Source organism: Danio rerio, chromosome 16, assembly GCF_049306965.1.
Source record: "Danio rerio strain Tuebingen ecotype United States chromosome 16, GRCz12tu, whole genome shotgun sequence".
NCBI classification, from domain to species: Eukaryota; Metazoa; Chordata; class Actinopteri; order Cypriniformes; family Danionidae; genus Danio; species Danio rerio.
Window position 1 is genome coordinate 37555696 of NC_133191.1, and position 19432 is coordinate 37575127.

Here is a 19432-nt window from a genome sequence, read left to right on the forward strand (position 1 = left end):
AATACAATGACTATTTTGTATTTAAAATACGTATTTGAAATACATGTATCATAAATACCGCCCATCCCTGGTTGTCGTCATGTCCAAGAGACATTTTCAATTCAATTCAATTCAATTCAGCTTTATTTGTATAGCGCTTTTACAATGTAGATTGTGTCAAAGCAGCTTCACATAATTGGTCATAGTAACTGGAACAGTGTGGTTCAGGTTCATTTTCACAGGTCTAATATACTGATACTATTTGGCTGTGCGTTCAGAACCAAATATCAGGAGTTTACTGACATTTAGCTACTGGAGAAAAGCATGAGCTGTAATTGGGCAGGGACATGCAGCTCATTTACATGTTTAGTTTTTGCAGTGTTTTTGCTTTTATCCAAAAAGTCTCATTAGCAGCAGGGCATAGTAATAATCTGTCAAGCATTTTTCCACAGAAGCATTCTGGAAAATAACATCTCGTAAAAACCCAGCATAACAAGACCCCTTTAAATTGTTACATTGCCTACCTTTTGAGTGTTAGTAGCTGGTTTGCTGGGCTCCCAGTGGAGGCCTGCGGGAGAGCTGTGCGGGCGATGCTGAGGCTTTAAAGGCGTAGGGGAGGATAGAGCTCTGGCACTCCTGTATCTAGCGGGTGACACGGGTCTCAGAGGAGAGAGAGGTCTGAGAGGAGACAAAGCTCTGATGGGTGACGGGCCTCTCTCTGGAGATGGAGAGAGATGACGACTGGGTGAGGACAATTCAACCCTTGGAGACAGGCTTCTGAGAGGAGAGCCCTCGCTGCTTGGGGAGAAGTTCCTCGGGGAAACCTCCCAGCCCTTCCGAGAGAAAGACGCCCTCTTGCCTCCTGGAGACATGGCTCGTATGCCAGGCCAAGGCCTATGAGGTGAAGAGTATTCCTCCCTTGCTGTAGGGTCAGAGGGCTCAGTCTGTGAGCCGTGGCCACTTTCAGAAAGGTCACCTGTAGACTGACGGGTGTCAGTAGAGCAGGCTGAAGATGGCTCATCATGGGAGGAGAAGTCCTCTTCCTCATCTTCATCATCTTCTACTTCAGAATCGTCAACATCAGAGAACTGGTGGCCCTCCTGGTCTTCTGACTCACACACTCGCTCATCACTGCCTCCTAATGGACAGAAAAGGAGATGCTCATTATATAACAAAGGACTATACAAGGAAAATAAATATGCAAATTCAAAACTGAACCAAAAGGTAGACCGGATCTAGCAGAAAAAGTGAAGCACTTATACAGTTGAAGTCAGAAATACTAGCTTCCCTTTGAATTTTTTTTTTCTTTTTAAAAATTTTCCCAAATGATATTTAACAGAGCAAGGACATTTTCACAGTATGTCTGATAATATTTTTTCTTCTGGAGAAAGTCTTATTTGTTTTATTTCAGCTAGAATAAAAGCAGTTTTTAATAATAAAAAACATTTTAAGGTCAATATCATTAGCCCCTTAAGGCTATATTTTTTCGATAGTCTACAGAACAAACCATCATTATACAATAACTTACCTAATTACCCTAACCTGCCTAATTAATCTAATTAACCTGGTTAAGGCTTTAAATGTCACTTTAAGCTGTATAGAAGTGTCTTGAAAAATCTCTAGTAAAATAATATTTAATGTCATCATGGCAAAGTTAAAATAAATAAGTTATTAGAGATGAGTTAGTAATACTATTATGTTCAGAAACGTGTTGAAGAAATCTCTGTTAAACAGAAATAGGGGAAAAAAATAAACGGGGGCTAATAATTCTGACTTTAATTGTAAATAATAAATTAAATACAATACATTGATTTTAAATACAATACCAATGAGAGTAGGTAAATTGTTTGTGGTAAAATGTGTGGTTTAGTTTAAAACAACAACAACAATTTTGTATGCTCATGTAGCCTAAATGTCTGTTTAAAACCCACCAAAAAGTCTAATTTCAGGCTACACAACAGTCAATATTATTATTTTACATTTATTTGTAAACCTAGTGCGTTTGAAAATACGTTTAACTTCTTGTCCATGCTTTATCCATCAAAATAATAAACATTTTACATTTTAATCAACTTTGGCCTCTGATTTTTGTTTTAAATATAGACTGAGAATGTTAATGAAAATTTATGAGGGGGTGCGTTTTGTGGCAGGGGTGCGTTTCTTGGCACAACACCGGCAAAGTAGAACACGAAAGCAGCTTTAAGCAAAAATCGTGAGTATGTCTGCAGTCTGAAGGTATTTTATAGTTGATGATTTACAACATGGCGAGGCAGTGGCGCAGTAGGTAGTGCTGTCGCCTCACAGCAAGAAAGTCACTGGTTCAAACCTCGGCTAGGTTGGTGTTTCTGTGTGGAGTTTGCATGTTCTCCCTGCCTTTGCGTGGGTTTCCTCCGGGTGCTCCGGTTTCTCCCACAGTCCAAAGACATGTGGTACAGGTGAATTGGGTAGGCTAAATTGTCCGTAGTGTATGAGTGTGTGTGTGAATGTGTGTGTGGATGTTTCCCAGAGATGGGTTGCGGCTGGAAGGGGATCCGCTGCGTAAAAACTTGCTGGATAAGTTGGCGGTTCATTCCGCTGTGGCGACCAAGGATTAATAAAGGGACTAAGCCGACAAGAAAATTAATAAATGATTTACGACATTGCCATAGGAAACAGTGAGATATGCAAACTTGGGATTGCCTGTCAGGTATTTTAAGTTGAGGTGCTTTTTATTTTTATATTAGAGATTTTTATATTTACTGTTGCACTAAAGTCCAAAAGTGAAGACTTGATGTTATTCATTAGTTGATTGTTTAAGCTACTTCACATAAGTTGGATGTTAAAAAAGTGAATTAAATAAAACATAATGAAAACCCTGGATCTGTTTCTTTGCTCTTTATTCTTTTTTTATGCATTATAGAAGTATCGGATCGGCTTTTGGTATTGGTAGATACTCAAAATCAAATGACTCAAAAAATGAGCGCAAAAAACCTGATTGGCACATGCCTAGTTCCCATCACTATACTTGGGTATTATGACACAAAGAGACCTCACAGTAAGCAACACCACTGGCTTCGCTAACACCACTTTAAAAAAATTCCAGGTTTACCTATAGGAAGTCTACAATCTAGGTACTGACCACGCACCACCCTGCTTAGTTTGAATGGGAGTTGGCGTCAACCTTTTTACACTTGTCACACATTTTAATTTAGTGAATATTTCTCAGAGATGCTAATACAATTTAAGTAACTGTGTAATATGTCATAGCTAAAATACACTAAAATAAATTTACTAATTTTGTGGCAAAAAAAAAAAAAAACTTGTCCCAAGAAAACACTTCATTATGTTTCTTCATTATTTAGTTGATTTTAAAGTAGTTGAGGCTTTATTGTGTTTTGTTTTTGTTTATCAACATCAAAAACTTTAAGTACAAATTTGTGTATATTTATTTTAAAAGCTCTTCAGGGTTTCTACAGGTCTCCTTAAGTCAAATTTAAGACTAATTAATTAAGACCATTACGACTGAAAATTAAGACTTATACACGGTAAACACTAAGGATATTTCTAATGGCCCAGTCACTTCCGTAAATATTTTCTATTAATAAAAGATCATGTAAACAGATGTGCTGCTTTAGATTTCTTTACTTGATTAGAGAGTTTAATTTGGAGAATTTGCTGTAAAAATGAGTAACAACTGTATCTTTTTGCAATAAAAAACTTAAATATATATATAAAATATTTGAGATTGATTATTAATAGATGCTTTGCTTGCACATAGGAAAATTAAGACCTGTTTAAAATGATTTAAGACCTACAACACAATATTTCAGTGAATTTAAGATTTTTAAGGCCTGTTTTTGAAATTTAAGACTTTCTAAGACCCAGCGGACAACCTGTTCTTTTGTTGCTTAAACTGCTGAAAATGATGTATTACTTTAAAAGAAAAAATCTATATATAACACTGTAATGCAATAAATAAACGATTAAAATCTGTTTTGGAGCTCTGCTTCATTCATTAACTATATTTTAAATCTAGTGAATGAAGAGTTGCTGAATGAAATGTCCTTGGAACATGGACTGAGAATGAGAAAAGTGAAGAAAAGACAACCTACGAGAGAATGAAAGACAGACAGACAGATTGATAGAGGGAGAAAGGCAGTTTTCAGTTCTGGCTTCATATAAATTCAGTGAATTGAAGGTCGGTCGTGCTTCTCTTCATGGCAAACTATTTTCATTAGATTTTCACCTTCAAATCTAAAAGCAAACTGCAAGGTTGACATCACTTTTGCACCAATGAAGCAAACATGCTAAAATAACACCGATCTGGAAGAGCAAATTCTTGAATAAAAAAGAAAAAGAAAAAAGATGTTTAAGGGGTTTATACTGCACTTTGAAGTATCATATACAGTACATGTGCTTCATGTGTATGCATTGTAATACGATGCTAAATATAAAAAAAAATATGACATTGCAATATTTCGTTTTTTTCTGCGATGTGTATTGCAATATTAAAACAATTTCACCAGAAAACTTGAAAATTTATTTTGGAAAGGAATTTAATCATTTAGACCTAATCGTGTATGAAATATAATCAACAAGTTTCAAGATTAGATGTATACAACAGAGCAGATTAATGTGAAATTCATAGAGCTTGGTTTTCTGGAGGAAACCTGACAGTATTTAGTAGGGATGTCCCGATCAGGTTTTTTTTTAGCCTCGAGTCAGAATCTTTTGATTTTGCGTATCTGCCGATACTCAAACCAGATTCAATACTTCAATAATACATTAAAAAAAGAATAAAGAAGAGCAAAGAAACTGATCCGGATGTTTATTTTTTATTAATTATTCCTTATTTTAACATTCAACAACTCTGTTAACAAGCAGAGCACTTCTGTGAGATAGCTAGAGCACTTCTGTGAGATAGCTTGAACAATCACGTAATAAATAATATAAATTTTTCATTTTTAGACTTTAGTGCTACAGTAAATATAAAAACATCTAATATTAAAAAAATAGCACCTCAACTCAACTAGTTTACATATCTCACACTATGTTATAGAAATGTTGTTGTCATCAACTTTATAAATACCTACAGACCACAGACATACTCGTGCTTTCTGCTTCAAGCTGCATCCGTGATCTACTTTGCTGGCGTTTATCCAATAGAGTCTCTGCAACAAAGTGATGTCATACCGCATCCATTTAGCTGTTTCTGTGTGAAGTCAAGAAAGAGGTCTAACTCTGTGCCTCTGCATAACTATAGATGTGTTAAAAAATAATGAGAATATATAAATATACATATATATTCAAGTCCTGATCGGGAGGTAACGTCCTATTCCAGTTGAGTCTAAAAACTGACTAATTGGGCTCGATTTCTGATCATGTGATCGAATCTGGACATCCCTAGTATTTAGGTATGGAAATTAAATCAAATGTAAAAAATTATAGTCTGTTCAAACTTTGTATGAATAATTCAATGAAATAAATCTTTATTAAAGTTACAAACTTTTATTGTGCCTTTTTAAACTTGAAATGAAGCCTGAAATTGACTGAAAGGCTCTCACAGTTGGTTAACTTTCACTTTTGATTAATCTCTAAAGTGACTCCACAAATGTCATGTTCTGAACTGTAACTGCTGGTCAACTCTAACCCCAACCCCAACCCAACCTATAAACTCAACATCACAGATCCTACAACTGCAGAATGATATGATATATAAATAATATATTGTGCAGCCCTTTTGTTGAGTTTATAATTTGGTCACATCGATTAAAATGACAATGAAACATTTTGAAGTTTGATAGTATTATAGTGGCATTTTGTTGTAGATTTAATCGTATAATATGATTGGATTAATAATGTGTTCATTTTGTGCATGTTCATTTTAGGCCCTGTCTACAATATGTTTTAGTTTCATTATATTAAACTGCAATTACAAATCATCCTTCAAACCACATACAGTTTTAGTCAAAATTGTCAGCTAACCTAAACATTTTCCCCCCAATTTCTGTTTAACAGAAAGAAGATTTTTCTAAATAGTTTTAATAACTCATTTATAATAACTGATTCATTTATCTTTGCCATGATGACAGTACGTAATATTTTACTAGATATGTTTCAAGACACTACTAAGCTTAAAGTGCAATTTAATAGCTTAACTAGGTTAATTAAGCATTAGGGTAATAAGCATAGCATTGACATTTTGCAAGTCATTCTATAATGATTGTTCTGTAAACAGTATGCTAAAGAGGGCTAATGATATTGACTATAAAATGGGTTTAAAAAATTTATAACAGCTTTTATTCTAGCAAAAATAAAACAAATACGACTTTCTCTGGAAGGCAAAAAAAAACATATATATATATATATATATATAAATATATATATATATATATATATATATATTTATATATATATATATATATATATATTTTTTTTTTTTTTTTCTCAACTTTATTTATTTATTTATTATTATTATTTTTTTTCAACTTTACGTACAATCTTTTTGTTAACATTACCTGCTTCCTCAGGGTCCAGCTCAGAGGACTCGGATGCTCCCATCTCCAGGCATTTCTTACCATGAGCCTTAGACTTCATGTGTTTGGTAAGGTTCCCTTGAAGAAAAAGACAAGTCTCAACATCAACACAGTACCGAAACGTGAGCCTTTAAAGAGATGATAGGATGAGTTTGAATGTATGTCTACCTTTGGTTTTAAAGGCGAAGTTGCAGTACTTGCAGACATACGGACGCAGATCTGTATGAGTGCGAATGTGCTTTTTTAACATGCTGGGCTTCTTACAGCGAATCCCACATTCACCACACACGTACTTGCCTCTTCCCCTTCCACGAACATACACATAATCCTCGTTTGACTTATACCTGTTCAGGTAAGACAGACAGATAGATAGAGGTGTTCATAAAAAATCTATTTTTTAATCTATCTAATATATAAGGTTATCACATTCATGAAGAGTAATAATGCAAAGATCTTCACTTTGGCAGGACCCTCATGTGAACTCCCCAAACACTGAATCTCTCATTATAAGAGCTCCGGGTTCCGCTATATATTTTCAGCACTTGTCACTATGAAGATAGTCTCAAAGAATCCACACTTTGGCTCAAAGATTGTATTTTTTGCTGGCGAGACAATTCCACTTAAGGACAGAGAGCTAAAAGTGGCCAATAAAATCCATAAGCTTCTTAATAAGCATCAACTGAAGATCCCTTTACTGTATATAATAAAGTTGATACAATACTATGTACTATGAATGAAAGTTATGTTCTATAAATTTCTTAAACAATGAGGAATGAATAAATAATGAATAAAGTATATAAATGAATAAAGTATATAAATAAATAAAGCATAGCTTTAAAATTTAGGTAGAAAGAAACAAAAACAAAGACAGACATGGCTTTTAAGGCCCAAAATGCTTACTATTCCACAGAAAAAGTAAACTGGCTAACTATTATTAGCACATATTTTAATTTTGTTATATTGTTTCAGTATTTGTCTTGTTACTAGGCTCATTTAAGTGTTGAATATAATAGGACGATAACTTGAATACTCATTTCATAAGTGGCAAACTGCAGTTCAGGTTGGCCAGTATTGTGAAACAAACTTTTGTACATGTATAGATGTATAAATAATCAATTAATATGAAATGAGTTTAATAATTAAATATACTTATATACACTATATGAGGGTTATATACCCAATATAAACAACTAAATAAATGTGTAAATAATAATCAATAAAAAGTAAATAATGTAAATTATATATTTTTGAAATTTATATTTAAAAAATATATATATTAAATAAAATTTGTAAGATTATATAATTATTTTTTTTTATTTTACATGTATTTTATATTTTAGTTAAAAAGCTAAAATTACATTTGGCTAGAATCAGAGCAGGATGGAAAAAAACAACAACAATATCCTAACCTATGAAAGTATATCGGCTAGAGGATTATTAACGGTGTATAAATGAATTTTACAATACACCTGCAGTGTTTTCCTTACGTTGAACTATAATGTTCTTATGTTATTTTATGAACTACTGTATAATAGTTTTTGCAGAAGAATAAACAATTTAACATTTAAATTTTTGGTATAACATTGTATTATTGCATATGCAAATTTCAGAGCCAGTACTAGAAAAGTCCACCTCTTCAGGGTGATATACTGTAAGACTGCTAAATGGCATTCATTCTCAAACACACCTAATACATAGACTAAAAAAGCATATTTTTAATTTATATTTACAATGTAATTAAATATATGTAATAAATATTTATTACAATATTTTAAATAACAAATACATCTGTAAAACATGTACACTAGATCAGACCATGTACCCATCCTTTACCACTTTACCAACACAACCTATACCACTAAAACCTTCTCTGAGCCTTATCACCCTTTAATAACAAAGGAAGTGGGTTTGCAATAAATTAATCACACAAAAAACACTGTATATAAAACCGTATTTAAGTACTTAGTAGTTAAAGAAATCTAATATACAGTAAAGTATTACCATATACACTCACTGGCTACTTTATTAGGTACACCTGTCAAACTGCTGGTTAACGCAAATTTCTAATCAGTCAATCACATGGCAGCAACTTAATGCATTGAGGCATGTAGACATGGCGAAGACAATCTGCTGCTGGTCAAACCGATCATCATAGGTCCCTCATGGGGAAGAAAGGAGATTTAAGTGACTTTGAATGTGGCATGGTTGATGGTGCAAGACGGGCTGGTCTGAGTATTACAGAAACTGCTGATTTACTGGAATTTTCATGCACAACCATTTCTAGGGTTTACAGAGAATGATCCAAAAAAGAGAAAATATCCAGTGAGTGGCAGTTCTGTGGGTGCAAATTCCTTGTTGATGCCAGAGGAGAATGATCAGACTGGTTCGAGCTGAAAGAAAGGCAACAGTAACTCATATAACCACTTGTCACAATCGAGGACTGCAAAAAAGCATCTCTGAAAGCATAACACAACAAACTTTGAGGTGAATGGGCTACAGCAGCAGAAGACCACACCAGGTGCCATGCCTGTCAGATAAGAACAGGAAACTGAGGCTACAATTTGCACAGGCTCACCAAAATAAACAATAGAAGATTGGAAAAATGGTGCCTGGTCTGAAGAGTCTCAATTACTGCTGAGACATTCGGATGGTAGGGTCAGAATTTGGCATCAACATCATAAAAGCATGGATCCATCCTGCCTTCTATCAACGGTTCAGGCTGCTGGTGGTGGTGTAATGGTGTGGGGGATACTTTCTTGGCACGCTTTGGGCTCATTAGTGCCAACTGAGCATTGTCTCAATGACACACCAATTGAGTATTGTTGCTGACCATGTGCATCCCTTTATGACCACAGTGTACTCATCTTCTGATGGCTACTTCCAGCAGGATAACGTGCCATGTCATAAAGCACAAGTCATCTCCGACTGGTTTCTTGAACATGACAGTGAAATCACTGTACTCAAATGGCCTCCATAGTCACCAGATCTCAATCCAGCAGAGCATATTTGGGATGTTGTGGAACAGGAGATTCACATCATGGATGTGCAGCCAACAAATCTGCAGCAACTGCATTAAGCTACGTATAATGTCAATATGGACCAAAATCTCTGAGAAGTTCCAGTACCTTGGTACTTATTAAATCTATGCCCTAAAGGACTAAGGCAGTTCTTAAGGCAAAAGGGGGTCCAACCCAGTACTAGTAAGATGTACCTAATAAAGTGGCCGGTGAGTGTATACAGTATATTTTAATGTTTGCTGTTCCAAATCTCGATGTCGCAATCAACAAGCTTATAAGGTAATTCTGCAGTAGTTGGAGAGAATATTAATGTATTGCATAAATAATGCATAGTTGCATTATTTGATTTACTTCATATGGATGATGGGGTGCTTTTGGAAAGATAGCATATGCATTCTGAAAGCTGTTTGCATGCTTTCATTACAAGAGTAAAATTGATGGAGTGGAGGAGAAAAAACAGATTCTCTACACATCTGTTTCCACAAGGAAAAAAAAAACAAATCTACTACACTCCATTTTGTAGGAGCCAGCCTTCATTCATGATACTGCAAATGCAATCAGAGGAACAACATTAAAGTCTTTTATTACACACAAAACACCTGTCGACTATTTTTAGAAAGGTGTCTTTAAAAAGGGGACATCGACTACACACACACACACACACACACACACACACACACACACACACACACACACACACACACACACACACACACGCACACACACACACACACACACACACACACGTCTATCTTTGATTGTCCTGCAGTAACACTGTGTTCTACTAATGATGACGGCAAATATTGTTATGAAGGCACAAAGACAAAAGGGTGCTGATGGATGTGAGAAGTTTTGGAGACAAAATGGAGTGTGTGTGCGAGACAGTCTGATGTGATTAGGGAGCGCGTGGGTGTGCAAGGCGGAAGAAGAGTACGAGCAAAATAAAGGCAGAGAGAGAGAGAGAGAGAAAGAGAGAGAGAGAGAGAGAGAGAGACAAAGGAAGCAGGAATAAAAATGCAGGCTATGGTGAGCTGTTGCTGCAGTTTAAGCACTCGAGCACATTGAGAGCCCTGCATAAGCAGATGAATGCAAGAGACCCTGCTAATGAAGCCCAAGCTTTTGATGTTTACAGGTCAGCTTGACTATCTCTCCTTTTTATTATCCATTCCTCCATCAATCTGCAGGCCTTATAATTCTTCTTTTTTTTTTTTTTTTTTTTACTAAAAAAAAGGTTTTCTAATCATCTTTTACAACGTATGGTCGCATGATTATTACAAAAATCTTAATTTTTGATTATCACCATTGATCACACACTCATAAGTGTTTAGAAGTTTTTTGGTAAAGTTATTTGTATTTTTATCCATCAGAAATTTGAAAATATTATTATTTCCTAATATCTCACTCCCTTTTGTTATTGCTTTAATATATATATTCAATGGTTGGACAATGAAATTTATATAATAGATCTGTCTGGTTTTTGAATCTGATTGGCTGATAGCCATACAATATTCTGCAAATAACAGCACAGCCTCTTAACCCTTCACCCTTGTGTAATACTCCGCCCACAAACAGTAACAAGCAGAGGACACTCTACAGTTTGACAAATATTGCTGCTGTTGGACAACATAATGTAGTTATGAGCAGGGGCAGTTGCAAATGCTGTCCCAGTCCGCCCCTGGTTATGAGGCATTTTAGTCGAGAATGTAGTTGTTTAGATTGCAACTATGTACTTTATTTATAAGGACAGTGCCTATTTTAAAATATTTATCATTTCAGAGATTTAATGCATCAACCACCATCAGTCTGAGCAGAACAAAAAGAGTGATGGTTGAGGCCACAAGATGACGACAGAGACAGCATTATAAGTCCTTATAGCCTATAAGTTCCTACTCAGTGTTTTCTCAATGTACAGCTGAAAAAAATCTATATAAATCAGGTAAGTGGCATTCTAAGTCAATCTCTCTTTTGTATCTTGTATTGCTGTATTTATACCACAGAAACTGGTAGTGTTTTGTTTTCGGAGTTAATTATTGTGATATTTTGATTGCAGCAGAGAAATACTATGAGACCTTTGTAGATTAATGGCATATCTTGCCGTTTTGCCTTATAATCTTAAAATGTGAGTAAAATGACCTGTTTTGTCATCACTTTAGACATTAAGCAAGAGAATCATTTAAATAGTAGCTCTAAAGTGACATTTGTGAACTGACCGTCAGCTCGCAGATGTGAATGAATGGTGGAAGAAAGTAGTTCCTTGTACAAAAAGCTTTTGAGACTCTCTGTGTTTGATTAAATTTTTTATATACACGATTTTACCATCGAACTGTTGTATAAATGCAAAATCACACTCAGTGCGACATGGCTATATATCGGCACTGGTGGGGGGCACTAAGGCAATCGGTCTGAGGCCTCCAGCGAACGCACACCTACCACCAGTGCTGATATACAACCATATCGCACTGCTACGAGTGTGATAATGCTCATTTAAACACTGGCCTATTTAGTGTTGGAGGTTTTATGGCTAAATTTGACCAGCCTGGTGGCCAATCTTCATTGATTGCACATTCCACCAGTAAAGCCACGATCACACTGGACTTTTCGCAAAATAGACTTCCATTAATAAGCATGCAGGCGATGCAGTAGGTCACTGGTTCGAGCCTCAGCTGCATTAAACTAAATTTTCCCATGCCATGTCTTTAAAATATGGAAATTAATATTACCCCAGTATTTTCAATTTAATTTCTGCGCTAGCCAGCCGCTAATGATTGCACCTGCGCTAAAATCTTTTGTCTCTTTTTATGCTTTAACAACCTTATGGATGCTTACATTTATTTAACAGAATGTATTGTAACTACTGTACATTACAACACTGATGCTGTAAAAAGAACCTTATAAAATTGAAAATAGTCACAAAAAGCTTTTACCCGAAGTTTGTTGTTGGCTCAAAAACACTAGCAGTGCATATAGGCCATTGTTGCTAACAATTAGTGTTCCTAAAAAAAAAAACAATAAATAATTTTCTCACTGTGAATTTCCATGATGAAATTTCAGTAGTTCTTCTAGTCACTCAAGGTGAAAGTTTTGTTTTTACTCTTTAACTGTGCTATGTAGATATAGCTGGTAAAACACTAATGAGCAGCAGACTTCAAAAATAAATCTGCAGGGCTACTAAGCTATCAGCAGTCTCCCTCTCTCTATGCTCCATCCAAATTCATACCTTTGAGCAAGGTGTGAATTCTATAGACGACTGAACAAGGCAGGATAATTGAAGTCTCTAATGGCTCATAGTTTCACCTGTACTACAATCTCTTTGTCACTCAGATAGTAAAAAACAAACAGAAAACACCAGGTTCAGTGGTAATCCCTTTCTTTGTGAGGAAGATCATGAATAAGCTGCTCTCCAGTCCTAGTTATGTGTATATAATGCTATACACTGTAGATGCCATGAAATGAAATACTTTAGGCCAATTTTAGATAACATGAGCAATATGATAACGTGAATGTAGCAATGCTAATAACTTTCAGTAGCATAATACTAGTCCAACTATTTTTAAATAGTGAATTTCCAAATCACAAGCTACTTCTTCCAATGAGTAGCAGAGTTCAGTGCAAAAATGTGCAGTTATAATTGGACTTTTATTGTGCAGATAACTTTTTAGCTCGCGAAGCTACAGATTTAAAATAACTTGTATTTGAATTTACTCACCCGCCCTCAAAAATGCAAACACGTACTGCCTCATTTTGAGTCGAGGTAGCTGGCATGTCATCAGCACTCTCCTTATCTTTGTCCCTACTTTCACTTGTTGGTTCCTCTTTTACTTTGACGGGGGTGCTGGGTGGTGAGGCATGTACCTACACTCCAGACAGAGAGGCTAATTTACCAACACTGTAATACATTTACACAACTTACAAAACACATGATAGATACATGGTAGAATAAACATAAAAAAGTCTTAAATATGCATACTTATTTTACAAATGTAAAATTACAGAGATCATTACCTCTGATGCACTGGTCTCCTTGCTGTCTGTAGAAACCAGCTTGTCAATGGTTGGTGGTGGAGCTGTAGCCATTGTGTATGTTTCAGCACTATGTTTTTGTTTTGAGCGCAACAGAGATAGTAATATTTTGGTGGACAAACCAGGTATATTGGGGTTATGCATGCTAACACTCCATGAGGAATAGACTGATGTTGAATCTCTATGTGTAGATGGGTTGGGCTTTGTATAATTTAGGTAGCACCAACTGACAGATGTTGTTGTATGCAAACTAGGATATGAAGGATCCACGATTCTCACTGGACTAGCTACCCTTGGAGCATACCGGTGTTCTGCCTCTTCCCTTTCCTCCTCCTTTAAGGTTTCAGTTTTGTGTTGATGTAAGTTCTGCTTGCTTGACTCTTCCGTTTCTATTACTTCTCTTGGATCTTTTTCCCTGCCGACATTCTCCACTGTTAGCCTATACTTATTTTTACCCTGACTTAACTCCTGAGATTTTTCATCACATTTGTTATCAGCATTTTCCTTGTCATCCTCTTCTTTCTCCTCCTCTTCTTTTACCCGCTTTTGGTGTCGATGTGCCTCTAAACTGAGTTCTAGGCTACCTGCGGGGGACAGCATTCGTTTACTTCCTCCGGCACCAAGTTGTCCATAGCTGTCATCAGATGAAGTTCCTGCTCCATGTTCGAGAGGCAGCGGCAAGGGAATATAGCTCTTAGGGCTTGGCGAGGGCAGCCTAAGGTAAGATCTCTGAATCTTGTCTTCCTCCAGTTTACCCATGATGACCATAGCTGTACAACAGATTGGATGTTGTGTTGTGGCTAAAATTTGTGAGATGGTTGTATACATGGCACTAGCATAGGTAGGAATGTGAGTCTGTAAGCGCACAGGCACTACAAGGGACACCACTGGCACAAGCTGTTGAAGGCAAGGAGCAATCACAGGATGGGGACTGTGGCGAACTACTAGCTGCTGTTGTGAATGAACAGGACTAGGCAAAGAGGATGGTGATGACCTAAACTCCCTGAAAAGAGGCCCAGAGGGGACCTGAATAGTCAGACCTCCTGGCATGGGAAAGCAAACCGCCTGAGCAACATCACTTGATTGTAGCGGGAATAAAGTTGCGAGTGGCTGAAGGGGCAGGCGTTCTACATACTCTGTGGGTCTTTGATTTACCGGAGGTGTCTCACTGTGAAGGTAGCCTTGGTGAAACATTTGCGGTGAAATGACTGCTGAGATTCCTGTAGTGACTGGGACGAATCTAGTTAGCTGACTTGAGGAATAAAAATCAGGATTTGCTTGATGTATAGGGAAAACTGCTGGTGGGAGGCCAAGAGGGGAGTGGAACAGTTGCAAGGTCTTGCCTATATTCTCTGAGCTAAACCTAGAGGTCCTGTTTCCCTCTCTGTTCTCTGTGATTGTGAAAGGAGGATGAGCTGGGTAGGACTGGCAAACAGCTAAGAAGCCATGTTTAGAAGATGGCTCCTCATGGTCAGGTTCACCAAGAGTTCCGTGTTTCACCAAGAGACATTTCCTCCTCTCCTTCCAAGTAACAGAAGTACGCTCTAGAGATAGGGAGCCATAGTCAAATGACTTGCTTCTTGTTTCTTCTACATGTGCTGGGTAAGCCGGACTTGCAGATGCCTGTTCAGAGGTTGAGCGCCGCATCTCTCTTTGAGACTGATGGTATTGATAGACACTTGATGGGACGGTGAGCATGTGAGAAACTTGGGAGCTCCTAGTAGCACTTTGCATTTCAGAGTCTGGCCTTCCCATTTCCTCAAAGGATGCAGATCGGCTGGAGGCATGGGAAACATTGCTCTCTTGGCTTGGGCTGTGTGGCAGCGATACTGACTCAAAGCTAGATTCTCCTGATGATTGGGTTGCCTCAGCCAAACGGAGACGCTTTTTCTTTGGCGGTAGCTTCTCTGCAGGGAGCTGAGACAGACTTTGGCTACGCTGAGGCCACTGGAATTCCTCCACTTTCTCAGATTCTAGAGAGGTGCTTACTGGTTGAGATAACATCTCTGAATCTGGCTCCTCTGTAACAAGAATTTCTGGAACTTGAATGTTGGATTGACGAATTAACCGGGAAGTAGAGGTTGGTTTTGGCTCCTGTGATGGCTCATGTTCTGGCTCTTCTTCCTGGTTTGTCATAGGGATGCTTTCCTGTTTTTCAAATGATCTGGTATGTTGGATGACAGAAATTTCTTTACAGGAACCCCTTCTTTCTAGCTCACTTGGTGAAAGGCCACAAGATGCACCCTGATTATCACTACAACCTGGCATAGACAGAGGCTTAGAGCAGAATGACACAGCGGTTGGACCTGGACTGGGGGGGTCTTCCTCAAGACTCTCCTCTTTCTTTTTACGCTTGCGAACAGCCATGGCCATAGCTTTGAACTTGTAGCTCATGATCTGTGGCTGGTTTTCAATTAAAGCACTTCCTTCTTCACTTTGAAAACTATGTAAAGATTTACTCATGCATGCTAGTCTGTGTGCAGCAAAAGAGTCTTGATTCTTTAAATGACTTCCACACATTTCACACTCATATAAGAAAATTTCCCTTTCTCGCTTTATTCCTGGTTCAGTTTTTTTTAAACTTGAAGATGAAGGGCCTGCATCCTCTATAATGAGCTCCGCTCCAACCGGCATCTCAATAGCAGGCTGGCGTCGCAACATTCGTTGATGGGGCCCAATTCTCATTTCAGCTGCTATGGCCTGCTGATCATCAAAGGAATGACTGAGACGAAAGCTGTGTGATGTCGTATCTGAAGATTTACCAGAAGATGGCACTGATTGACTCCTGTAGAGAAAAGCACTAGAGCTCTGACCAGCCAATTTTTCTGCTTCTGTCAAATACGAACCAGTTAATTCGCCAGCAAAACTACCAGAAATAAGTTGAACAGCAGAGCCACAAGAGCCAGGGGCTTCTGCTTTTGGTTCAAAAACACAATGTTCTTTGGGTGAAGAGAACTTAACAGACTCAATGCTGCTTCTTCTAGAGAGCGAGGAACGTCTTGGTTTGACACTATCAATTTCACTTGTATCCACCACGGCTTCATTTATAGTGATTAACTTTGTTATATGCTCAATGACTTGTGTCTTGGGAACGGTGAAAGGGATTGATTTTTCTTGTTGACCTGAAGATGATGATGATAACTGCAGTTGTTGATGTGGAATTCGTTGCTGTTGTCCTAGTCGTCCATACTTTCCTAGAATTATCTCAGCATATGTTTTAGCACTGGCATTTGGTGGGCTCACTTGGGAGAGCTCAGCACTCCCAGAACTGGAAAAATATCCGGATTCTGTGCTCCCCTTACTGCCAGGACCCAATGAGGATCGTGTATCATCTGAAGATGTTCTGGGCGCACGTTTTCTCTCACTTAGCCTCATTGCTAACCTTTGCTTGACTGCCTGTGAATCCTCAGTTTGGGGTCCCTCCTCTATGAATGACAATTCCACTTTGCAGCTTTTTTTCAGAGTTGGTCTGCCTTGTGAGGTAGATGGTTGGTGCTGCCCTGTCTCATCCTCAGAACCTGTACTCTCTCCCTCCGTACCCTCTTCTTGTTCTTCACCCAAGACTGCACCTTCTGGCCCAATAAAACTTGTTTCCTCACGACTTGAAGCCATGCCTGCTTTTATTCGGTGTGCATGAGATTTGCGATGTTTGTACAGGTTGCTTTTGGTCTTGAAGGAAAAGCCACATGGGACACATGGATAGGGCCTCTCTCCTGTGTGGGATCGGATATGTTTTTGCAGGACGCTAGGTTTTGCACAAGGTCGGCCGCAGTATGTGCACACATATTTCCCTGGTTTTTGGGGTTTGCGCTCTTGTCTACATGGGGTGCCTTCCTGTACTTCGACATTGGGCATAGATTGAGTTTGATGGACATTGTGAGATTGGGGAGATGGATCTCCCAGGGCAGAACAGCTGCCTCTTGAAGGACCAGGTATTTCTGAGAGCTGCCAAGATGACCCACTCGCCTGTGACTGATGTCGCTGCTTCTGCCTTTGGAGCATTTCACAGCGTTTCGGCTGCCTGTGTTGAAGGCGGCCATGTGATCCATGGACAGATTGCGAGGTAGCTTGTTGCTGTAACTGAGGCAGCTGTGCTGCTAACAAAGACTTTGATGATGGCTGCGGTTGTTGACCAGACTGCTCCCCATCGGCAGACTGCTTTTCCTCTGCCTCCATAGGATGTGGGGTGAAGGCCTTAAGGACACAATGGGAATGGTTCTTTGACCACCAATCTGATAAACATCATCGCATCAATACCTTTCCGATAGGAAAAAAAGTCTTTATTCTTGCTTTAGGGGGCTAACTATATTATGCCATAATTAATGTAAGATACCGGACAGTGTGCTTAAAAGACAAAGGCACAATTAAACAGTGCCATGGTGCAGCCGCCATATATGTGAATGCTGGTTGTTTGCTAAACGTCCCCTCTCCTGTTCACAAACAGCCTTGGTGAACTTCATCATTGTGTGTCTTTTGGTCTGATGCCTGGCAATGGAGCTTGACAAAAAATGTTTCAAATTGCTTTTGAGGCACTTTCTCTGCTGACATGTAAATAATTCTTGAAGATCTATTAGTCTCCAGTCTTCAGCTTGTCACATGTTAGAACTTCACTGGCCCTGAAAAGACACAGACACATAAAACAACTGGTCAGTTGTTAGAATAAAAAGTGCAGGGAAAGCTACAACTATTGCCAAACATCGTCTTATGTGATTCCTTTTTGGATTCATCAGTATTCCTGACTCCAAACTGCTAAAAATGAGAATTCAAGATATTCATGTTTACAATATTCTAATTAACAACAAAACATGCTTCTTAATAAATTGCCAATCTTAAGATTGATAGTCAGGACAAAACAGAAAACTAACTCTAAAGACAATTTATACATGTATAAACACAAAGAAATAGCTTTTTTAAAATCGTCTTCGAAGCCAATTATGGTTTTTGTACACACACACACACACGCACGCACGCACGCACGCACGCACGCACGCACGCACGCACGCACGCACGCAAACACGCAAACACACACACACACACACACACACACACACACACACACACACACACACACACACACACACACACACACACACACACACACACACATACTTTGAGATTGGACTTATATCTTCAGCTTTGTTTTTAGCTTATAGGATGAATATAGCTTAGAAGATGATTTTCCCCATCTACATCATACATTAGACTATGACAAGACATGAGGAATGCGGTCAGCATACTTCCAAGACTATTAATAAGAATTAACAATATGGGTAACATTGTTTTATACCAGGGGTCACCAATCTCATTTCTGGAGGTCTGGTGCCCTGGCAGGGTTTAGCTCCAACTTGCCTCAACACACCTGCCATGATGTTTCAAGTATACCTAGTAAGACCTTGATTAGCTTATTCAGGTGGGTTTGGAGCTAAAATCTGCAGGACAATGGACCTCCAGGAACAAATTTGGTGATCCCAGTCTCATATCCTACTTGAGCATGGCAAACCAGTTTGACAAACACCTTTTAATGTACTGCCATGAAAGACAGATTTTAAAAGAGCAATGCCTTTCTTGCCTTAGAAAGTTCAATCAGCAAATTATACTATTTTTGAAGATACAATTCGAGATACATGACAAATAAAAGAGTGTTTTATATGGCTTAATTGTATGGTTTCCACAAAATATTTTTCTCCAAATTGCCATTTTTAACTTCTAAGATTTCAAGAAAATTAAGATAAACTAAATTTAACACTATTTAATGACATTTTTTGTCTTTCAAACAGGAACTTAAAAACTGCTTGTCAAAGAGGTGCGATAAATTAAAGTCAACAAAAAAAATTAACTTGCAGAAAATGTATTGCATTCAGTTAGGACGGTTACTGGAAAAAGCTTTCAATATTGTGTCTT

General features: G+C 37.9%; 1 protein-coding gene across 4 annotated transcripts in view; it reads right to left on the reverse strand.

Annotated features, from left to right (window-relative positions):
• The window catches only part of hivep3b (HIVEP zinc finger 3b), a 104514-nt gene that overhangs the window by 3284 nt on the left and 81798 nt on the right, over positions 1-19432 (reverse strand). For 2 of the 4 annotated variants that reach the window (XR_012392246.1, XR_012392247.1), the window contains 5 exons: positions 13514-18147; positions 13218-13368; positions 6663-6838; positions 6477-6572; positions 504-1117 (listed from right to left, as the gene is read on the reverse strand). Coding sequence is in view for 2 of the 4 variants with exons in the window: in XM_009292502.4 (XP_009290777.1) it covers positions 504-1117; positions 6477-6572; positions 6663-6838; positions 13218-13363; positions 13514-17707 (5226 nt within the window). In the remaining 2 variants the exon portion in view is untranslated. The remainder of the gene's footprint in view (positions 1-503; positions 1118-6476; positions 6573-6662; positions 6839-13217; positions 13369-13513; positions 18148-19432) is intronic. The other 2 variants (XM_009292502.4, XM_009292503.4) reach the window with 1 other exon arrangement.